Source organism: Pagrus pagrus, assembly GCF_965226575.1.
Source record: "Pagrus pagrus genome assembly, chromosome: 3".
Classification (NCBI taxonomy): Eukaryota; Metazoa; Chordata; class Actinopteri; order Spariformes; family Sparidae; genus Pagrus; species Pagrus pagrus.
Genome location: NC_140187.1, coordinates 28,454,638 through 28,475,393, shown reverse-complemented (window position 1 = coordinate 28,475,393; position 20,756 = coordinate 28,454,638). Strand labels below are relative to the sequence as shown.

Sequence of the window (20,756 nt, the reverse complement as noted above, 5' to 3'; positions counted from 1 at the left end):
GGACTGGCCTGTGATTTATAGAAAATCCTCTCCTTCGGAGGAACTCTCGCTCCACACACACACACCCACACTCTCACACAAACACACACACACACACACACAAACACACTGGGAATTCTCCGTCGGCAGCTCATGATGTGTTAGGTCTCAGGTCAGGACAGTTCAAGGCAGCGAGCATCAGTGGGAAAAGATGTACAGTCGAAAACCACAGAAAGCCTCAGCATCAAGGCTACGGCACGGTGGTTAAATACAAGATACAGACAACAAAGGCTTGTTTACGTCAAGAAGAGAGGTTTTAGCGTCTTAATGAAATCAACAGGATGCTGAGGAGATGCTCTTTGGGCAGATGTCACTTCTGATCAATCTCCACTGTCAAATTTGCTCAGGGCGCCGTCACGCTTGTTGTCTGTTTTCCTGATTAGCGGGATTATTCATCTAGATGAGTTCTTTTTGCATCCACACAGAGTTAATCAACACGCCCTGCAGTGCAGAGTCCAGAGAGTGGTCAGCTGACAACACAGGCCATCAAGTTCAGGCCCCGAGCACTATGACGCTCCGTGGCTGCGATCACTCCTCTCTTCATCGAGCATCCAGCTATAGAATAGCTGTGTGTAGACTACATTCATCTATATTCACCACAACTAAATTGGAAGATTAGGGGTTTTACTGGTCCTATCCCGGATGTCTCGAGTGTATCAATAATGTTGAGTCCTCCGTCTATGAGACCAGGGCAGACAGATCTTCCCATTCTAAACAATATGATTCACGCATGATAAAATCTGCTCACAGTATTCTGGGTCTCACCCTGGGCTTTTGGAAGCGCCCATTTTCCCAAGCACAACACTCCCCGCTACCAAGTGATGCAACACTTCCAACGAAGATGCAATCGGGGAGGAGCGCGTGTTTTCTAACAGTCCATCTAAGCACCCAGCACAGTTGGCATGCCTCGGCTCTTTTCCTCCCACTTTATCAACTTGACGGATTTTATCGTTGTATTCAGTGGTGGGCATCCTGAGGCATCATATGCTCAGAACAAAAAGCTAAGGTCAGGGAGAGAGGGGCTGCTGAGATCGGCCCGCTGCATTGTTCCCAGATCGTTTGTGCTCTTTCTTTTTTTTTTTTGCTCTTTTTAGCTCATTTTATCCTCCTCTCACCCTCATACCTCTTTTTTTTCTCTCCCTCTCTCTCCATCTGCCTCTAAATGACACCCAAGCATTGACTGCTTCTCCGACTGATTTGCCTGTGTGTGACCTCCCTCCTTTAGTGGAGCCATTCACAGGCAGTGCTGAAGTAGAATGCCTGGCTCTTGGCGGGTAGACATAAGAGAGACAGTGACACGCGGCTGTGCGCTGATAGACTTTCCACTGGAGTGGATTAAATCAGCATCAGGCTAGTGGAGCTGATTACCCCAATATGAAAATGCAGTATCTTAATGGTACATATTTTCATGAGGCAGCCCAGTTGCCTTTCATTTTGCGGCTAATATGTCTATTCTTATGAGTCATTTACTTCTTTAATTACCTTTAGCAGCAGATGCACAATGGAGTATTAATGTGAATGATTTTTACTGCCACTTTATCATACTGAGCCTGTGAAGTTGAAAGGCGTAATTGAGGTGGAAGAGCGACTCATGAGAGAAACAATATTTAGTTGACAGCTCCTCTTGTACTCCGGGAGGGTGTTTATGAGTTTACACCGCACTAAAGCTGTAATAAACACAGCATTCGTTTGATAATGGCGGGGGACGGAAATGCTTTCACTCAGATCCTCTCAGTTATTGAATCGTCCCAGGAAGTTGTTTGGTATAATCAGACAACGCCGTGCATGTGCTTGTGCTGCTCACTTGCTTGTGTGTCCTTGCATGCTTTTTTTTTTTTTTTTTGTGCTCATATGAAAGTGTTTGCAGCAAGCAAAGCCTTATTTGCTGTTCTCCCCTTTGCAGCATGTGCAACTCTGACAATCCATGTCATTTGCATGTGTGTGCTCGAGATGCGTCTGTGTGTTTTGTCTGCAGCCTGTGTACTTTCCTTGGTGTGATTTTCTGATCCGGACCGCTCTGAATAGAGGCCTTCTTTAGCCATCTGTTGTTAAGCTGCTGGCTAAGCAAGGCTGGGGAATCCAAACAAACGGCGAGCACACAGCAAACGGAAGCTGTCAGGCCCGCATAGCTGAGCTGACCTCGCCGGGTTCGGTGAGGGGGGGGCCGTTGACCCCTCTGTACCAGGCTCCGAGCGCCCGCGCCGCCTGGTTGGGGCGCTGTTTACCCTCCCCTCTGCACCTCCTGCAACCTCCGCCTCGCCTCTGCTACATTCTCCTCTTACCCCCTTCTCTTCGCATCTCCCTTTTACCTCTCTCTTCTCTCTTCCTCCATCTGTCTGCCTCCCCCCTCTCTCTTTTCACTCCACTCCCTCCATCATCAGTCCTGCTTCACAGCCCCCTCTCTTCTATCTCCACTCACACTTAATAACTTTGCTTTCGTCTTGTTTTTCTTACAGTCATTTTTTTCCCTACAAAACATTTGTCAGGGCGCTGCATTACCTGTTATGGGGAGAGAGAGGGGGGGAGGGGGTTACAGGGGGTGTGTTGGACAAACAAAACAGGGGTTTTATTGAAGGCAGATTTCGTCTTATGTAAGTGCACGCACTCCCTTATTGTTTAAACGTGGATATTTGAAATGTTTAGTGTTGTCATAAATATTAATAGATTAGTTGAAAAGTGCAGCGAAGGAAGGGAATCTAATGGTTTGAAGTGGGTATAAAACGCTGATTTATTTATGTATTCTACATGAATTAGTTTGGAAATCTAAACACAGACTGGAGAGTGTTGTTGCGAGGGCCCTGTAATGTGCAAGGTTTGAGCATCAGGCCCTGTTTTCCATGTGGAGTGGCTTTTTGGAAATGGCATTAATTATATACTTACTGGGAAACCAGACTTTCCCTGCTTTGCATTGCAGATAAATGTCTGTATTACTGAGAAAAAGAGAAAGGGGAAAAAATGCAATTAATATAAATAGACATGATCCTTGCTGCTTATCCGCTTACATGTTTAAAAATCACCCCCTGCCAGAAAATAAAAAAGTATATGCATTTCAATTAAAATGACAAGTATTCCAAGTGAATTCCATTACTATATGTTTGCATAGGCAACATCGCTCGACCACCACATCTGTCACATTGTGAATATAGAACAAGCTGTGCCCCAAGCTTTTCCGATTTCATTGCCACTGGCAACAAAAGCCCATATAATTTATGAAATGATTGAATAACTTTGCTTTCTTGAGCAGCCTGTGGACGGACAGCACATTAGCTTAGCATATTAGCAAGTTACGTGGAGGAGTTGGCCTGGCTTGGTAAGGCTCCCGCTGAGGAGCAGAGGGCCTTGCCTTTGAAAAAGGAAACAGCAGAAGTGATAAATGTCAGGTGAGTTGCGACATACGATCAGTCAGAAAGTCGAGCAGATAACCTTGACATTTAGGCCGCCGGTGTTGGAGCCCCGCAGAGGCCGCAGGGTGAGACCAGAGGGCCCGGTGTCTTCTGAGCTGGACTACATTAAGAGCTAACCTATTAGCCGTGTTGTTGCTGGCTTGTCTCTGAGCCACACTCTCCTGACTATTAAAGGCTGTTGAAACGTGGCTGCTGAGTAAATACTCTGAAGCACACACACACACACACACAAGTGCAGAAACACACAAACAGATGCACATCTCGTTCCTTCTCCTTTTCTCTGAGTGGCCGCAGGGATCCGGTTACACCTGCTTGCACATCTTCTAGCAATTAGGAGCAATCTGCTTGAAACCATTTCACGTTCAAGGTCTCCGCCAGCTGTGGCAAGAGGAGCCGGACGTTTATAGAACCACAGAGGTCTCCCTGTTGATGGGCCTGAACAAACAACGCTGTCCCGTTTTGCACCGTCTGACTCCCGATGGAGACACCCTGAATGATTCCCCCCTGAACTATTTCCACTCAACATTTACTCTGTTTTCTCTGGACCTTCTATCACATTCCCTTTCTATTTGTCCTCCAGAAAACGTGATGTGATTGGTGTGTGTCCATCACACTTGGAGGATCCTTTATACACACTTAGATTTGGCCTGTTGGTTCCCTTTTTGATTGGTACCATGGGTCAGTGAAGTTGGATAAAATAAGGACAAAAAGGAGACACATTAGCAGTAGCTGTAATGTGTCATTTTTTTGTCATTGTGTGAAAGAGGTGCAGTGAGTGAGGGATTCAGCAGAGAGCAGACTTGACTGTGTGGCAATGCTCTGAGCTGGGATTTGTAAGACACCCAGAGCTGGCTTTAGCAGCAGGAAACCCCAAAGCCTGTAAATAATCCACATGTGCAGACTGCACATAAAGACATCCAGTACTTAGCAGTTCCCTTATCACAGCGTGATAGCCCAGGGACATAAGAGACGCTCCTGCCTCTATTCACTAATATGGTGTGAAAGTAGTTGCAGATAAAACGCCTGTTGTTTATTGAGGAAGTTGCGTTAACACGGGGGAAGAGGGTGTGAACTTTGAACACATTTGGAATGGGGGGAACATAAAAGAGGACTGCAAATGACAAGGATACCAAATTGCACCGGCTTTGTCGCTGATAAAAACCTTTGTCATGTGCTGGAGGGTGTTTTCTAATCAAAAGCACCTGGAGGGTTCACTCTGTCCATGGTGTGTGTGTGTTTGTGTGTTTGTGTGCATATAGACCCACTAACAGTGAATGTATGTATGCTGTGGGGATTTAGGCGTTTATCTCTGCAGTTTTGTTTCTATACCAGTAGTAGGGCTAGACAATATATCAGTATTACCTTTATCGTGATATGAGACTATATATCATCTTAGATTTTGGATTGTTATATCTTGATATGATGTAAATATTGTCTTTTCCTGGTTTTAAGGGCTGCATTACAGTAAAATTATGTCATTTTCTTAACTTACCAAACTGTTCTGCTTGTTCTAATAGTCATTAGATCCACATTAGTTTTCAAAAATCTATTTGTGGTTACATTTTGTGAAAGCACCAGTAGTCATCCCTACGATATTTTCGCATTATCGATTAATTATTTGGTCTGAAATATCATCGTAATTGATTTTGTCACCCAGTCCGAGCATTTATGAAGTGCGTTTAAGGAGATTTCATAATATCATGCCTAAAAGTATCGCAATTGTATTTCAATGCCATATCACCCAGCCCTGCCTAGTAACAGGTCGCCTGCCGAACAAGTCTCAGTTTGCGTTTATACAGTGGGCTACTGTAGTTTTGTATGTTTACACACAAGATGATGTAATCTACACAAATTCAATGTATGTATCAATCACAAATCCTGCTTTTTTCTAGTATTTAAAAAAAAAAAAATGTTAAAGTTGAATACATCTCAATACATAAACCTTACACTCTCTATGCATGGCTGCCCAAAGTGGGGCCCACAGGCCAAATTAGTCCCACCATAAGGTTTGATTTGGCCCACCAGATGTTTCTACTACAAAATTACAATTAATGTGGCTCCAACACTAATCTACCAACACCATCACAATAAAAGTATACACTGTTCTGTAAGTTCTGTACATTATAAACTAGGCCTGCCTGATATGTTAAAAAAAAAATCATATTGCGACAATTCTGATTCTATTTTTATATGATTCACAATTAGTGGGAATGATCATTTTTGCCTCACAATTGTAATTTTCACTGCAAAAAATGACCAAAATCTGGATGTTAGGACATTTTTTGCAGTTTACTGTGTGCCAAGCAAACATGTTCTTAGATCTGGAGAACAAGATTTGTAGACCAGGACACCTTCTGCAGTTTGGGTATTGCTCTTCATCATGTTGCGATTTTGATTATATTGTGATTTGTTGTGTATCCCAATGAATGCTGTAAGTAGTGCAAAGAAATAAAGAACAAATACTGGATACATTTAAAAAATAATGGTTTTTTTGTGTATTGGTCAGCCTTAAAGATAACATATACAGTATAAAAGTAGGATCCTGTCCAGTTCATTTTTCTTATGTACAGTACAGTTCTCAGGGCGACCTACTGTAGTGATTATGATTATAGCACAGAGACAACATGCTGTTTCCCTCATCTCTCCGTGCTTCAGACACCTTTTAACTGTCATCAGCTTCCAGTTTATCACATTCGCCTGGAGCAGCTCATACACTCGCATGTCTATCAAGCGTCCAGTACCTTTGAATGGAAGATCAAAAGAAGATAAATTCCAGAGGAGCAGGAGGAGGAGGGGGCGAGCTCTGAAATAGAGGAGTGGTTGCTGTGTAAACATGGCAGTGACAGGTCACAATAGGTTATTTTAGCCCAGCATTAGGCCTCTCAAAGGCATGCCAGCTCCAGTGGCCTTTTTAAAATACAAACATGACAGCAACATTCCTGAACAGTGGAGTAGAGCTCACAACACAGGTTCTCGGCCCACTCGTCTTCTTTCTCTCATTGTTTTCTATGGCGTCGACAGTGTTTACTCATCTCGCATCTTCGGCTGTCAAAAGTCACATTGTAAAGTTATTAAGGCAGGCATGTGCTGTCAGGCAGCAGTGAGCCTTCAGTTAATTCTCCTGTGTCAAGATGATCGTTGACTGTATTTTCAAGTGCGTGGTCGCATAATTATTGCCCTTACTTTAATGTGATGAAGCTGTTGACGTGAATATTAGGAGGCTGGGTAAATTTTCCCGTATTTATGTGATGTTGCAAAATGCCGTCATTGTTTGAAATGTCATGTGGCTCCACAACACATTAGGCATTACCTTAATTCAGTCATAATTATCCCGTGTCGTGTAACTTTGCTGTGACCAGACGATGTATAGCTACATAGACAGTTTGAGTACAGACACACTGTCACACACGTCTGGACACCGTGTCTGTCAGTCTGACGTGTTATCTAAGTTTGATTGCATGACTGATGCTCACTTTGAGTAACTCATGCTTATGTCGCTTCATGAGCAACAAAATTATAGGAATAATGTACACATGTACACAACAGCCCACTGTTTGAGTAGTGCACATTACTGCAGTGCAACAATTTCTTTATCTACATGTGGTGACTGATCATCGGGCAGGTTTACAGTCTGCTGCTTTATATAAAGATGACAGTGAAAGAAGACTTCCCAGAACTGTATCTCTTCATCCAATACTGTTGACTCAACTCTCTTTGTTCCAACACCCTCAGTTGTAAACCCAGACACACACACAACGCACACACATTTCACCGCATGTGTCATCAGTAACAGCGGAAAAGAAAACAGCAAACTTTGTTTACTCTTCAGTGTGCCCGTAATACCACGCCTTGGGCGTCGTGAATGATTTCATTACAGCTTTTATCTGTCTTTTGAATTTCCTTTTGAATATCAGCGTTTCTCTGTCTTAGTCATGTGAACTTTGTGATCACTCAACATGTCATGGTTGGATTGTTTGTAGCTCACCAGAGCTGCTAATGCAAAATACTCACACTACCTTCTCGGCCAAATGATATTGTTGTTATGAATATTGTTTGAAAGCTTGTGACTTTGGTAACTTTGGTATTCTGATTTGATGCTGAGATACCTTTTTTTTAAGGTTTTTCTTTATATTTGTCTTTCTTAGATTTATTGTCATAACTTTTTTGGTAACACTAAAAAAAACGTCATTAATACATGTACAAATGTATAGTTAATTAAACTTTAGTTAATAGTTATTTCACTATAAACAAACAATAAAATGTTTTATAAACCATTTATGAAACAATTGTAAAGGTTTGTAAACATCAGTTGCAACTTTAAAATGGATAATCAAATAGTGTTTATAGATGAACTACAGTGTTTAGTAACCATTTACATAGTATTATAAACATTAGTTGCAACTTTACAATAAATAATGAAATGCTTTATAATCAATTCATTAAGCCATTTTTTTATTGTTAAGTTGCAACTGATGTTAATAAACTTTTACAATTGCTTCATAAACGTTTTATTAAACATTTAATTGTTTGTTAACAGTTAAATACCTGTTAACTGAAGTTTAATTAACTATAAATTTACCATGTATTATTGATGGTTATTATAAAGTGTTACTTTATTTTATTTATTTTTTTTTTGTGCTGTGAGTGGAAATCTATAGAGGACTAAAACTGCCCACATCAAAATTTAATGAAGCTCAAATAAATTGCTCAATAGATAAGTTAATATGCCATTAAATGCACCAAAAATAATATTCAAAATAAATGTAGGCATTAGTTAATTTAGAATATGTTATTTAAATTATTATTTGCATTTAAATTTGCATCTTTGTTTATTTATCTTTGTTTTAGTTTGCCTTTTTATGTACTGTTCTGTTTTGTTTATTAATTTAAACTTATTACTTTAAAGCATTTTCCTCCCTATTTCTTTTCACAAACTTTTTTATTTCTGTATTTTATTTTATTTTATTTTATTTTATTATATTTGTTTTGCAGTTTCAGTCCATGATAGAAAGCAAGGTGATGTTTTCCCCCAAAATTGTAATTATATATATTAAAATTTAATTAAATATATTTTTGAATGTCACTAACTTTCAGTTACAGTTTTTACCATTTTAAAATATTACTGGTTTTAACAAATAAAAAGGCTTTTTCTGTGCTGAAAATATATCGCCACACGCTCTTCCGACCGCAAGATACGATCTCACAGTACCTGGCATTAGTATTTTTCAGATCCCCTCCCCAGGTCCCGTCACTTCACACCATGTTGTTGTTTCTGATTTTTCCACCAGATTGTAAGTCGCTTTGGAGAAAAAGCTAAATACCTAAAATGTAAATATTGCTTTTGTGTGGGAGTGAATCTTGCTCACGTAGTTCTTAGTTTCAATTTATACACTTTCTTTATGAGTATGCTTGCACGCGGGGGGTTCCCCTTCCCCACAAATTTCGAGGCGGAGGACAATTAGGCACGCATTGCTCATTTGTCTCTACATGAGAGCTCGGAGAAAGACAGAGACGGACAGAGAGGAGGAGAATTTATGTACTTTAAAGTTAAGCCTGGTGAAATGCCAGGAGTGTGGCCTCTTTGTAGCCTGCGGTCATATTTATGCCTCATGATGTCATCCGACAGCCGTGTGTTTGGGAGGGTCAACACACACACCCACGCACAGACCATCATACAGCTGTTCGCTCCTCTCCCCGCTCTGTCTTAAAGTATTGTCAGACTTTACTGGCACTAAGACCAGTTCTCAGACTTATCTCGATCTTTTCATCCGTCCACAGAGCTTTCTATTTGCCCTTTCCCTGTAGACATCTTACTTTCACACAGTCTTTCACAGGTTTCACTCACTTGTTCACACGTCGCTCTAACTTTTTTCTCTCTCACTATCTTCTCATTAAACATTCCGCCGTTTACTTTTTGCAATTTCGGAACTTTCTCAGATGATTGAGTGGACAACTTGCAGATCGTCCATCTGTGAGATGAGCTTGGATGTGCCCCCGACTGTTTGTTTAATTGTGGGAGCAATCGTCTGAGGGACATGGAAAGAATGAGGCCAGTTATTTACCCAGATGGTTTACTGGTGGAGGTGTGAGGCTGGCCAGCTCACTGTGGGAACACAACGCTTGCTTTTCTTGGTATCGCTGACCGTTTTCAAGACCACTGTGTTTTTTTCCCCCCCAGCTCTCTCCGGCTTTGTTTGCTCTGGATGGCATGTTTGATTATTTATCGTAAGGGAAAAGGGAGTAGCTGGAGCAATAAACATGTGACTGCACTGTATTTTGTTTTCCACTGAGAAGGCCGTGTCCTTTAACAGATATTTGAGGCAGCCATGAAGCCTTTTATTTGGGGAGTTTGACTGAGCTAAAGGAGGATCAAAAGCACTGATTAGTGTCTCTGTGACACACATTTGTGTTTGCTGTAAGTGGAACTTATCAACAGATAAATATTTCTTCTGGATGGCTGCAGTTGATTTTTTTGTCTTCTTTCTGTCCGTGGATTTGTTTTGACATCTGATCATTGTTCCCTGTGTGTTTGTGGAGGAATTGTTTATGCCAGCCCTTTAGATTTATGACTCTGAATGGGAGAGTATTAAAAGATGGTCTGTAGTGTTTGTTTGTTATCTACCAGGCCAAGAGGGTATTGTTGTAAGGGGATACATCTGCGCTGATAATAGGCATCAAAGTGTTCTCAAGGGGCTTTTAGCATTTCTTCTTCTAGCCTCTCTATTGGAATTTTTTTTTTTAAAACCTTTTTTCGTATTTCTCTCTATTAGGCTCTCCAAGTGGCCCGGCAGATCCTCCTCCAGCAGCAGCAACACCACCAACAGCAGCAGCAGCAGCAGCAGCAACAGCAGTCCCATTCACAATCTCAACAAAACACTGGCCGCAAATCCCCCAAAACCAACGACAAGCAGCAAAACCTCCAGGTACGGTCTCGCACGCTCTCTTATTTATTAACTCAATGACGATCAGATGACTTGGGTATTTGACTTTGTGGTTGATCCGATGCAAGAAAAAAAACAAAGCAAACTTATGCAACTCTCTCTAGAACACAGTGTGCGAGAAAACAGTGCTCGACTAAGTTCACAAACAGGAAATTAATATTGGCTGTGCAACATTTGCAGTTATGTATGCTCACGCATTTTGTGAGATTTAGCAGCACACACAGGCACACATGCGCACACAATCAGCCATGTGTCTTATGAGCCTATACATGGAAATCAGCACTGTTGTGAAATATGTAGCCCAGAATGTTCGAGGAGCTCCTGTGAAGCCAGTTTAGATCACATGAGCTCATCCAGAATCACTCCAGTGCAGGAACACACATCAGCATATGTAGCTGATCCTCTGACCTCTGCAGTGGAAAGGCCTCCTCTGCTGACTGCACTTATAGTTCAGGAGTTGTACAGCTTTTGGGTGAAAGCAGAAGAAAGTGTAGATGAGGGAGAAGAAAAGGGGGGAAATGAGAGCGCTCCATTCCTCCCACAGAGAAGTGAGCCGGGTCAAGCAGAGGAAACTCTTTCCCTGTTTGCCTCTCATCACACAGCAGACATGAGAGAGGCGGCAGGTCCCTACCACCAGCAGCAGGAGGTGCTATGGAGCAGCCCATAGGTGGGGTGGGTGATCCAGGTGGAGGGCGCGGAGGTGGGGGGGGGGCATGCAAAGAGTGGGAAAGTGTGAGGACAGTTGTTTGAACTGTCTTTGTGATGCAAAGAAAAAAAAACCTTTTTTGTTTTTCATCTTGTTCTGCTTTCAATATGAGCGGCGTGTCTGATGCAATATTTACGTTAATTTCAGATCAGCTGCCTCAGAGATGTATATCTGTGTTTGAACAAGGAGCGCTTGTTTGTGTCGGTGTGAAATTGCAAACGACTTCAGGGCATATTTGGTAATTAATACGGAGGCCCTGTTCTCTATGTGTGTGTATATATATAATATTTAATACCCTTACTATCCCATTGGGGGCCCTTTTTAATGAGCTATTGTAGCAGCTAGGTCTAATGTCAGGTTGTGAAAAAGCCTCTTTGTTGTGCAGATGTCTTCGGAATAGCTCCAGAGGATGAAATATGACTGTGATGACCTTTCAGTTGTGTGCATATTTGTCAGGATTCAAATAAGTTGAAAGGATCAAACTAAACAGTTTCCCCAGCCTGGCAGGGAATTGTGCTGCAGAGGTCAACAGAGGGGACCACAACGGCAGATTCCAGCGTACAGCCAGTTGTTGGTACATAGTGAAGTACTAGACCATCTCCTGCAGACAAAGACAAAATTAAAATTCTAATTTATTAATGTATACAGAGAGCTTGGCCAAGCTGTCACTCAGCTATTGAAAAGAGAGTCGGGCCCTTTTCCCCCCGCTCTCTCTCCCCCCCTCCCCTCCCCTCTCCTGCCCGGTTCTTGTGAAGAGAGCACAGGCTCGCTGTAGTATCTAACTAACACTGTAAATTGCCTGCTCTCTAATGTTGTATGTTACATTTTGCCGGGTTGAAACTGCCATTATGAAAAAGCCACAGGTCCAGACAAGTGTTTGTTTATCTCGGAATTACATATTCTGCTAATTAAACACACCCCAACCACACACACACAGTTTAAAGCCAAGAGTTCATACATAAACATCAGTGTGCCGTTCTGTGAGAGGATGTATTACATTTGTTTTTGTTGGGGTTTTTTTTCTTCTCATGGTTTTCTGCTGGCGAGATTTCTCTTGTTTTGTGTTTTTTCTTTCTCCCTCTTTCTCACAAACACATTTTGTGAAACACCAGAGGGTGACGGTCTGAGTCTCATCTCCCGTCCTCTTTTAAGAACAAACCTTGGCTTAGAGGAGCCCCCTTCACACAGAACATTCCCTATCTCCATCACACAGCCTGGATAATGATTCTCTGTTGAGCTGGACTGGGTCATCAAAAGACATGATCCAACAATTATGAGGCTGTGTAGTAAGCTGACACCCCATAAAAGCACCTGATCTGCGGACGAGGCTCCATTCATCTCAGCGGTCTTCCCATTAGGCACGAGGAGATGTGCAGAGAGACTTTTACTCATTTGGAGATGTGACTCACTTTCCAATTCATTCTTATTCAAGTCAAAAATAATGAAGCACGGTATATACAGAAGATCTGAAAAAAAGAATGACCTGCATAGAGTAGTGGAAGGGGGAAAAATATGAGTCAAACAAGCCTCAGAATCCTTGATCAGCATTAAATGGCTCTTTGGTTTTATCTCTCCAACAGGGGTGCCCCCCCCCCCACATCCCCCTCACCCCCACTCCGCCCACCCCTGCCTCTGGATGAAGATGCCTCCGCTGTATACTCAGCAGCCTAGAGGTGCTTTAATCAGACTGGATATACAAACAGCTGCTATGCAGGCTGGAAAGCAGCTAAACATACTTGACTGGTCAAAAAGCCAGTAAATTACATTGACAGAATGACACGTGTGATTAAAAGAATCCATGCCGCTTTTACCTTTCTGCGCTTCACACCTACAGTGGCACGACGACGAGAGCCGGCAACTCCCACCCCGCTAATTACCATTATCAGTGAAATGGTAGGGTTTGACTCATTAGTTCCATGTGCATTTAATTAGAGGCAGGCTGAAATTGGATTTAACTTATTACTTTTTCATGGATCACTTTCTTGTCATCACTTCAAATTGGATTGCAGCCCCAGGTAACTAATTATGCCAGCCGCAGGATCAGGAGTGGAGAAATAGGTAATTAGGAACAACACTGTCGGACCCTCGCTGATAGTCCACCAGCACCGAGGTGGGAGGAGGGGGAAATTGAAGCTCGTTTGTGGCGTTGCTCACGAGCCCGGCTGGTTAACTAGACCTCATTGCAAGAGATTCTAGGTAGGCATCCACCTCCTACAGGGGATTATGTGGCATTCAGCTGGGCTGAAGATGTTGTGTCAACATGGAGTCTTTGCTATCAGTGTAATGCCCAGATTATGCTTGTTTCCCATCCAGGATTGTGCCTGAGATTGGCCCTCATTATTCATGTCACTGGTACAGTGTGAGGAATGGCCGGCAGCCAGCTGAAGCTCCCTGTGTGGACGCTGCATGAATGACATTGACTAGTTTCTGTCTGTAGTACGTCTGCACTGATTCTAATGAGAAGACATGAATGGCCGGTAAGAGGAGAGGCAGGTGGATATTGTGGGAAAGTAAAGATATGCTTCACACATGCAGTTTTCACTTGTGATTCAGAGCAGCGGTAGTCTGCTTATAGAGAAGGGTAAAGGAAAATGATAACGTCACTTTACTCACTATTGAGAGCTTTCATCTTTAAGTGAGCTTCTTTGCAAAGGATTGGAAGCTAAAAGAATATCTCAATCCTTTGAGTTTCATTGTTTTTTCATATTTATTGTAATTATGTGACGGCCTTTTTGTTTTGAAATGAGAAGCACCATTCGGTATTCTCTGATAAATGTTGCATTGAACATTTCCATGATGTCAAAGGTGCATCACTTGTTATTCTTCAGAAACAGAGAGACTACTGATAATGTTTTAAAACCATGCCAGCCGACTATTTTCTTATCTATACTATTACCAGTTGAAACCACAATCCACGCTTCTTACTTCTCCTTTTTCTTTTTTCTTCTTTTCTCTGTCTCTCCTTGTGTTTTTACACCATAGTGTACAGCCTCACAGAGGGCATCTCCAGGTCAAAAGATAATGTCTTTTCAGTTTACAGGATGAAAGCCTTTTAAGTTGTAGAGCGCCCCTCCGACGCCCCTCCTCCCCACGTTTGCTCTTCACATCCTTCATTTGTGGTCTGTTGGGGGGAAGCGTGATGTGACACAATCCAGGGGCCAAGCCTCTGTCTGACAGTACGGGGAGAAGCCGCCGGCTCTCTTTCTCTCTCCCTCTCCTACTGTTTTTGCAGTAGGCCCATGGCATTGTCCTGACACATGTATACCACAGCGCTCCAATCTGTAAGTCATTAGAGCACTAGGCCGAAGCCTGTCAGCTGGAGCTCAGCCAGTGCTGCAGGGCGATCTGAGGCAGCATTTCGAGGTGTTCCCGCAGACCGGTCGGCCCAAAGTGGTCCGGCAGTGTGGTGGCCCACCGGCGAGGTGACGACGAGTAGACGTCTGGATTTATGTTCTGGGTTAGTTGTCCTGAGATCAAGATTCACTTTACACAAGGGAGACTTGGCCAAGACAACCGGAGTGTTTTTATGTTCAGCCTAAATACATTGGAAGAATTTTAGATGAGAAAAGAATACTGACAGGAGGAAAAACAGTGTAAGAAAAGAAGTGCTGAACATGGAGAGACAGAAGGAGTGGTGGCACTCTCTCAAAACGTGTTGCCAAGATTAGCCAACCTATTAGAGTTCAAACCTCTGTTGGCAGATCAAGTCGATTATTTTGTGGATATAACCACACAAGTGTTCATAGCTTGTACCTTATTTCAAATTGTTCAGGCTAAAGTGTATCCATACTTTCACTTCCACATTAAGAGTTTGATTAGAAGATTGATACTACTCTTTTGTCTGTATAGTAAATTTGTAGCCAGTTAGCTTAGCTTAGCTTAGCTTATTTTAGCGTAAGGACTCCAGGAAGTAAAACACACTGGGCTTTTGGCACCCTTAGACAGAGTCTTGTTAGCTTTTTACCCCTGTTGCTAGCCTTAAACCGCCCTTACATAGAGCTATCACAATACTGCTGTAAAGAAGACCTGACATTACACTAGCTTTGCTTTTTTACTCTAAACCAAACAATTTCAGATAGCATTCCATCTTTCCGGTAGCAAGAGAGGCGTGACGTGTAACACAACAGCGCACATAACAGTGTGTGTCCCGTCTTTCCATCACACACTTTTTAAACGGACTTCAATTCGGCTCTGCTACTCCCTCCACTAGGACTCAAATGCCTTGACCAGTCTATGTAAAACGGGCCTTTGAGATAAGCTAAGCTAATTGTCTGCTTCCTCTAGTGTCAAATTTAGCCTACGTTATGCATACATACAGCAAAACGTCAAACTACCCCTCTAAGGGATGTGGTGTTTTGTTACATTTTTTTGAATATACTCTGTTGAAATTATAATTGTTGGCATTGTTTTGCTGTCTTTGCTTCTTTACCTTGAGCATGTGTTGACATGAATATTTTGGGGAAATGTCATTCAGAATAGCTCCCCTATCAGTCTGCAACAGTAAAATCCTATAATTCATCAGGTCTGTGCGTGATCCTCAGAAGGAGTTCATCACTTTGTGTTTGTAAAAAGTCTCAAGGTGATGCTGTAATGAACCCTCAGTTTGACGCGTGCATCGCTTTGAGGTGATACAATCTGTCAGGAATGATCAACACAACGCGGAGGCCGGTGCTCGCGTGGAACCCCAGGATCAGTCCGTCTCTTTCGCTGCTTGTTTTCCTTGTCATATTGTAAAAATGTATTATGTGTATATGTATAGATTAGAACCAGGTTTGGGATAATCCTGTCAGAATGAAGTCATCTGTCCCAATTCCACACAGCCAAACAGAGTCTGGGGGGGCTGCTGCGTTAGGAGCTCTCTCCCAGCCAAGACGATGACTGTCGAATTGACTCCAGTCACAGCGCTGGGAGCCACTTACCATTTTCAGGACCCTCTTTTCATTTCAGGCCTGATGTTTCCCTTCAAGCAGTGAACCCTCTCAACCCTCCACCCCACTCAGTCATCCACCCAGCTAACACACACACACACACACACACACACACACACACACACACACACGCCGCCCCCCCCCCCCCCCCCCCCTAAAATTTGTTGTATCTTTGTGTCATCCTCTGGCACTATATCTTGATGTCAAGCGTGTGTTGTTTGGAGTGATTCACACGCCCTTTGCTGAGGGGTGGAAGGATGGATGGATGCACAGTCGACCATAGCATTAATAAACACTAACAGCTATGCAAGGTGCAGTCAAGTCAGCATCAGCTCTCGATGCAGTTTGGGCGTCGTCGCACAGTTTTGACAGCTCGGCAATTCTCTGATTCCATTTTCACTTTTTCTTAGGGCTAGGAAAGAGAAATATTTTCTCGCTCAGACAGCATGAGAGAGATCCAGAGACAGAAGGGCCTTCAGCCACATTAGGACATGATTCAGAGTTGTATTATATGTTTGTGTTGGACACGGTTCACATCCTAGTCTTCCATGTAGCTACAGCCAATCTGCAGAAAGCTTCAATCCAAAGTAACAATAGTTTTCTGTTGCATTTTAATTTTTGCCTCATCGGTTAAAATAAATTAATATGAAGAGTGCTCATTTTTATCTGTTAAGTGTAAACTCACTGTGACATCGCCCACTGGTTTTTGGACTAACATTTTTAAGTCCAGATTTTGGCATTACAGTTGTTGTCGTCTTGGTTTTTCAAGCCACAAGTGACTATACTGTACAAGAAGGTGGAGCTGGAGATATCCTGATTGGATCTGATTCCGGGCATGCTGTGGTAGCAATTAATCAGTCAAGTCTTATCATCTATTTTACTCTAAATTGGTTGATAATTTACAAAATTAACATTATGTTGTGTTGAAGAAGACTTGAAACTAGTGACTGAGACCATAAAGTCATTAGGAAACTTTGTATTCAGGTAATAAATCAAGTGAGAATTAGGGTCATTTTCTCATAAGCTTTCATACAATCAGACTTCTTTTTGCAACCAGTGGCGCTGCCCCCCGCTGGATATTAAAAATACTGCAGGTTTAGGGCACTTCACTTTAGGTTCACTTTTCAGACCCGGAACCTCTGTCCATATTTTATACAGTGATCTGTTACCTCCAGGAATGTTCCCGAGAACGTTTATTGGTGAGTGTTGGAAACACGACAGACTAGAAAATAGTGTTCAATAACACCACAGAAAAGGTTAGCTAAACACTTAATCATAGCGGTGCTGTAGGCTTACTGTGTGTCCTACATCTAGAGTCTTCCTTAAAAAGTCATGACAAGAGCCACCCACAGACAAACATGCATGTACTTTGCTAGAATGTGAAGATATAATTGTAAATCTCCTGTATTTGTAACTGCATATCAAAACCCTGTAAATTACAATATGATATGATTAAAAGCAGGTTCAAAGTTTTCGTGGCTTCAGATTTAGTGGTCAGGTTATTTTTTTACCTCTACGGCCCACACAGAAACAAGTGTTATTGCTTATTAAAACACAATTTCTGTGCACTAATATAGTTTCTGATCTCAAATCAGAGATGAATCAATCACCGAACAAGATGAGGCAGAAAAATCCCCCACCTCCGTATAATGTTGCTCAAACCCAAAAGTGTTCTTGTTTTGACTAAGTGAAAAACCGCACTAGACGTTATACACTGGCTGGCATATCTCCTCAGGAAATTTTGCAAATACAGAGTTTACATGTGCTGACTAAACAATGTGTTCCTGAAGACTGAAATTAAAAGCAAATAACCAAACCCGTATAAAATAGACCAGGAGGAACACGGTGACTCAGGCGTGACTTACTGTAACTGCATTGTGCTTCAGGTGATAACCTCATTCACTCCAAATATGACAAATATGACCAAGTATCAGAGGGAGTATCGGTGGGTTGCAGACGCTGAAAGCCGAGTTCGCTGTCTGACATTACTGTGGAAATACACTTTATTTTAAAACACAGCACCATCGATAAATAAAGCTCCACAGTATAAAAACAATGAGGTACTTTCACTTGAGTTAGGAACAAGGGGATGGAAAATAAACTAAATATGAAATAAATGCAGTTTGCAAACAAAAAATTCAAAGTTAACTTTATTGTCACTTTTGCCATTTGCACAGAACAAATAGAAAATGCTGCTTTAAAACAAAGCAAAAACTAAACAGAGCTGAGAAGAAGAGGAAAATAATTTACATATTTAAAAGTTAAGAGTTTGAGAGGGACAATAACAAGACAACGAGGAAGGAAAGAAACTACAACAATAACATTAAGAGTGCATACGTTCAAAAGCCAGCGTGTTAAGCTTTGATGTAATTAAAGATGCCTTTGTTTTTTCGTATTGCTTGACTTCGCAGCAGAAATACAGAGGAAACATTCCACTTCTTCAAAAATATTTTTTTGCTGCTGTTGTTTAACTGCTACAGAAATGACACTGTGCAGTCTCATTGTGGTCTCAGCGCGAGTGAGTGGGTCTCCGAAGTCAGACTTTCTGAATTGCTTTAAGTCTGAGTTGTACCGTGGCTCGGGGAAAAAAACAGTTTATAAGTGTGATTAATGTCTGTGATGAAATGCGCCTCTTTGTACTTTGAGGGGACACTGTTGAAATAACAGAAAGAAATGATGGAAAGATCACACATTATGGTAGTGTTGTTGATCTAAAAGGTATATTTGTTGCCGTGGTGATATTATATAGAGCAGCTGTTATTTATATAGGTCCCACACCTGCCCTGCTGACTCCCACCATCAGTAAACAATGATTTACTTCACACCCACACAGGGAAACAGACTGTGTTTGTTTTCTCATGACAATGGTCCAGGTCACCAGAGTCTTTCAAGAAAAAGGAACGACTGTAGTTTTGTATTTTCCTCCACTTCTCTCCTTCTCTCTCTGTAGTAGCAGTAAGACACTGGTTGGCATGCCGGTGCAGCTTATTCACTGGCTGCATTAGTGTTTTGGGAAGGCTTTGTAATTGGAGCCGAGCCGTTATCTTTAACAAAGAGCCAGGCGGAGCAGAGCCCGGGCCAGACCAGACGTTAACTCATACTTTCACTCTAACTCAAGCAGGAAATGGGAGTATTTTATAATGTCATCCACTCTGTCATGAACACAATCGCTCAGCACTCTCTGTAAACTATCACAGGGGACGCCGGTTCAAGGCTCGAGGATATTGATGTTTCCCTGTGCACAGGAACGGGAAAAAAAATCTATATAGCGTGTGTATCACATCGACACATATGTGTAATTATTTTACATGGCGCAGGCACAGAGGCAATGGATTAGAAAGACAGTGTGTGAGAGGAGAAGCTTGAACTGTGCGTCTGCTAAATTTATCATGAGGCCTTTGGGAGCGTTGAAATGAGAACAGTGGCCTATTACTGCTAAGAAGGTGTTTTATTGAGAATACGCCGACATGCCACCCCAGGGAGAGTGCCGGGGGAGAAGAGTGTGGCCATAGCCTAAACCACTTTGTGCACGTGTGTGTTTGTGCGTGTGTATGTGGAGTGCAGTTGTAAGCACATGCCTGCACGTCACTGTCTTTTTGTGTGAGCCGTCTTGAGGGTGTCAGATAGAAAATAAAAGCGTCCTTTTCTTCCACTTAATTATTCACTCTGATATGTATTGGAATTGTCACTTTTGACACTTGAGGTGTCCCAGTCAATAATTTATATAGGTCAGGCCAGCTTAGCAGAGCTCATTGTTAGTTATTAGCAGATGAGAGCAGTGGCTTGTTATGCAGGCGCTCTGTTTATTTTACCAGTGTGTTTGCGGACTGGAATGCATCCCGTGAACATTCCTTCATCCTCGGCCAAGGGTTTATAGCTGTTGATATGAGCTGTGTTTTAGAGCTCTGTTATTCAGCCCTGTGTTTATTGTTATGATAATTAACAAAGTGAGGTGTTAATCTTGCCTCATGCCTTCTTCTAATTCTTTGTCTAAGTGGGTTGTACAAGTTAGTGAACCTGGTTTTATTACTTACTAGGTCTGATTAACAACTCGTTCCACTTATTTGTCTTTTTATTTACTCTACAATGAAATATATGAATATATAAATGCTGCTAAATGTACAAAATAGGGCGGTTATAATATATATAGTGTATGTTGACAGGAGCCAGGCTCTTCATCCTCTCCTGGTGACTTCAGCAGGATCTCCAGTAGGTGGCAGAGTCCTGTTTTCCTCCCCTGTCTCTTCCCCTTACCGAGTGCACACGGGTGTTAAAGAGTGTGATGATATTATGACAGCTAATTGCTCTCATTGGGATGGAGTTGGATGGATTGCATGGTAGCTGGTGTAATGTTAGCTATTAATGTAAGTGGTTTTTCAGCTCGTCTCAGGCCAAATTGTAGGATAAGTGTTTAAAAACTGGAAAAAAGTTTATGCTGCCGTGGCTGATTTTATGACAAAAAATACACACACAACTAGTTGCGTCCTCAGTGCTGCGGGAGCACACATTAACATAAGTGGAGGAAACAAAAGAAACTGTTCTCATAAATACATTATTTTTAATGGAGAATAAAATACATGTGTTATTGTCTTGGCTTGGGAAATCAGAAAAGGAAGAAAAAGTCCAAATAACTCCAAAGAAATGTTTGTGCATTTGTTGTTTGAACATGTGAAATGAGTTGTGTCTTTGTTCCGGCACTGTAAACAATTCCATTTAGCAGAACAATAAAGGGGCTGAT

The 20,756-nt window shown here is 42.1% G+C and overlaps 1 protein-coding gene across 8 annotated transcripts in view; it reads left to right on the top strand.

The window, feature by feature from the left end:
* foxp1b (forkhead box P1b) overlaps positions 1-20,756 on the top strand; it is a 167,108-nt gene that overhangs the window by 99,737 nt on the left and 46,615 nt on the right. For all 8 annotated transcript variants that reach the window (XM_084349393.1, XM_084349395.1, XM_084349396.1 and 5 more), the window contains one exon: positions 10,214-10,366. In XM_084349393.1, coding sequence (XP_084205519.1) covers positions 10,214-10,366 — 153 coding nt within the window. The remainder of the gene's footprint in view (positions 1-10,213; positions 10,367-20,756) is intronic.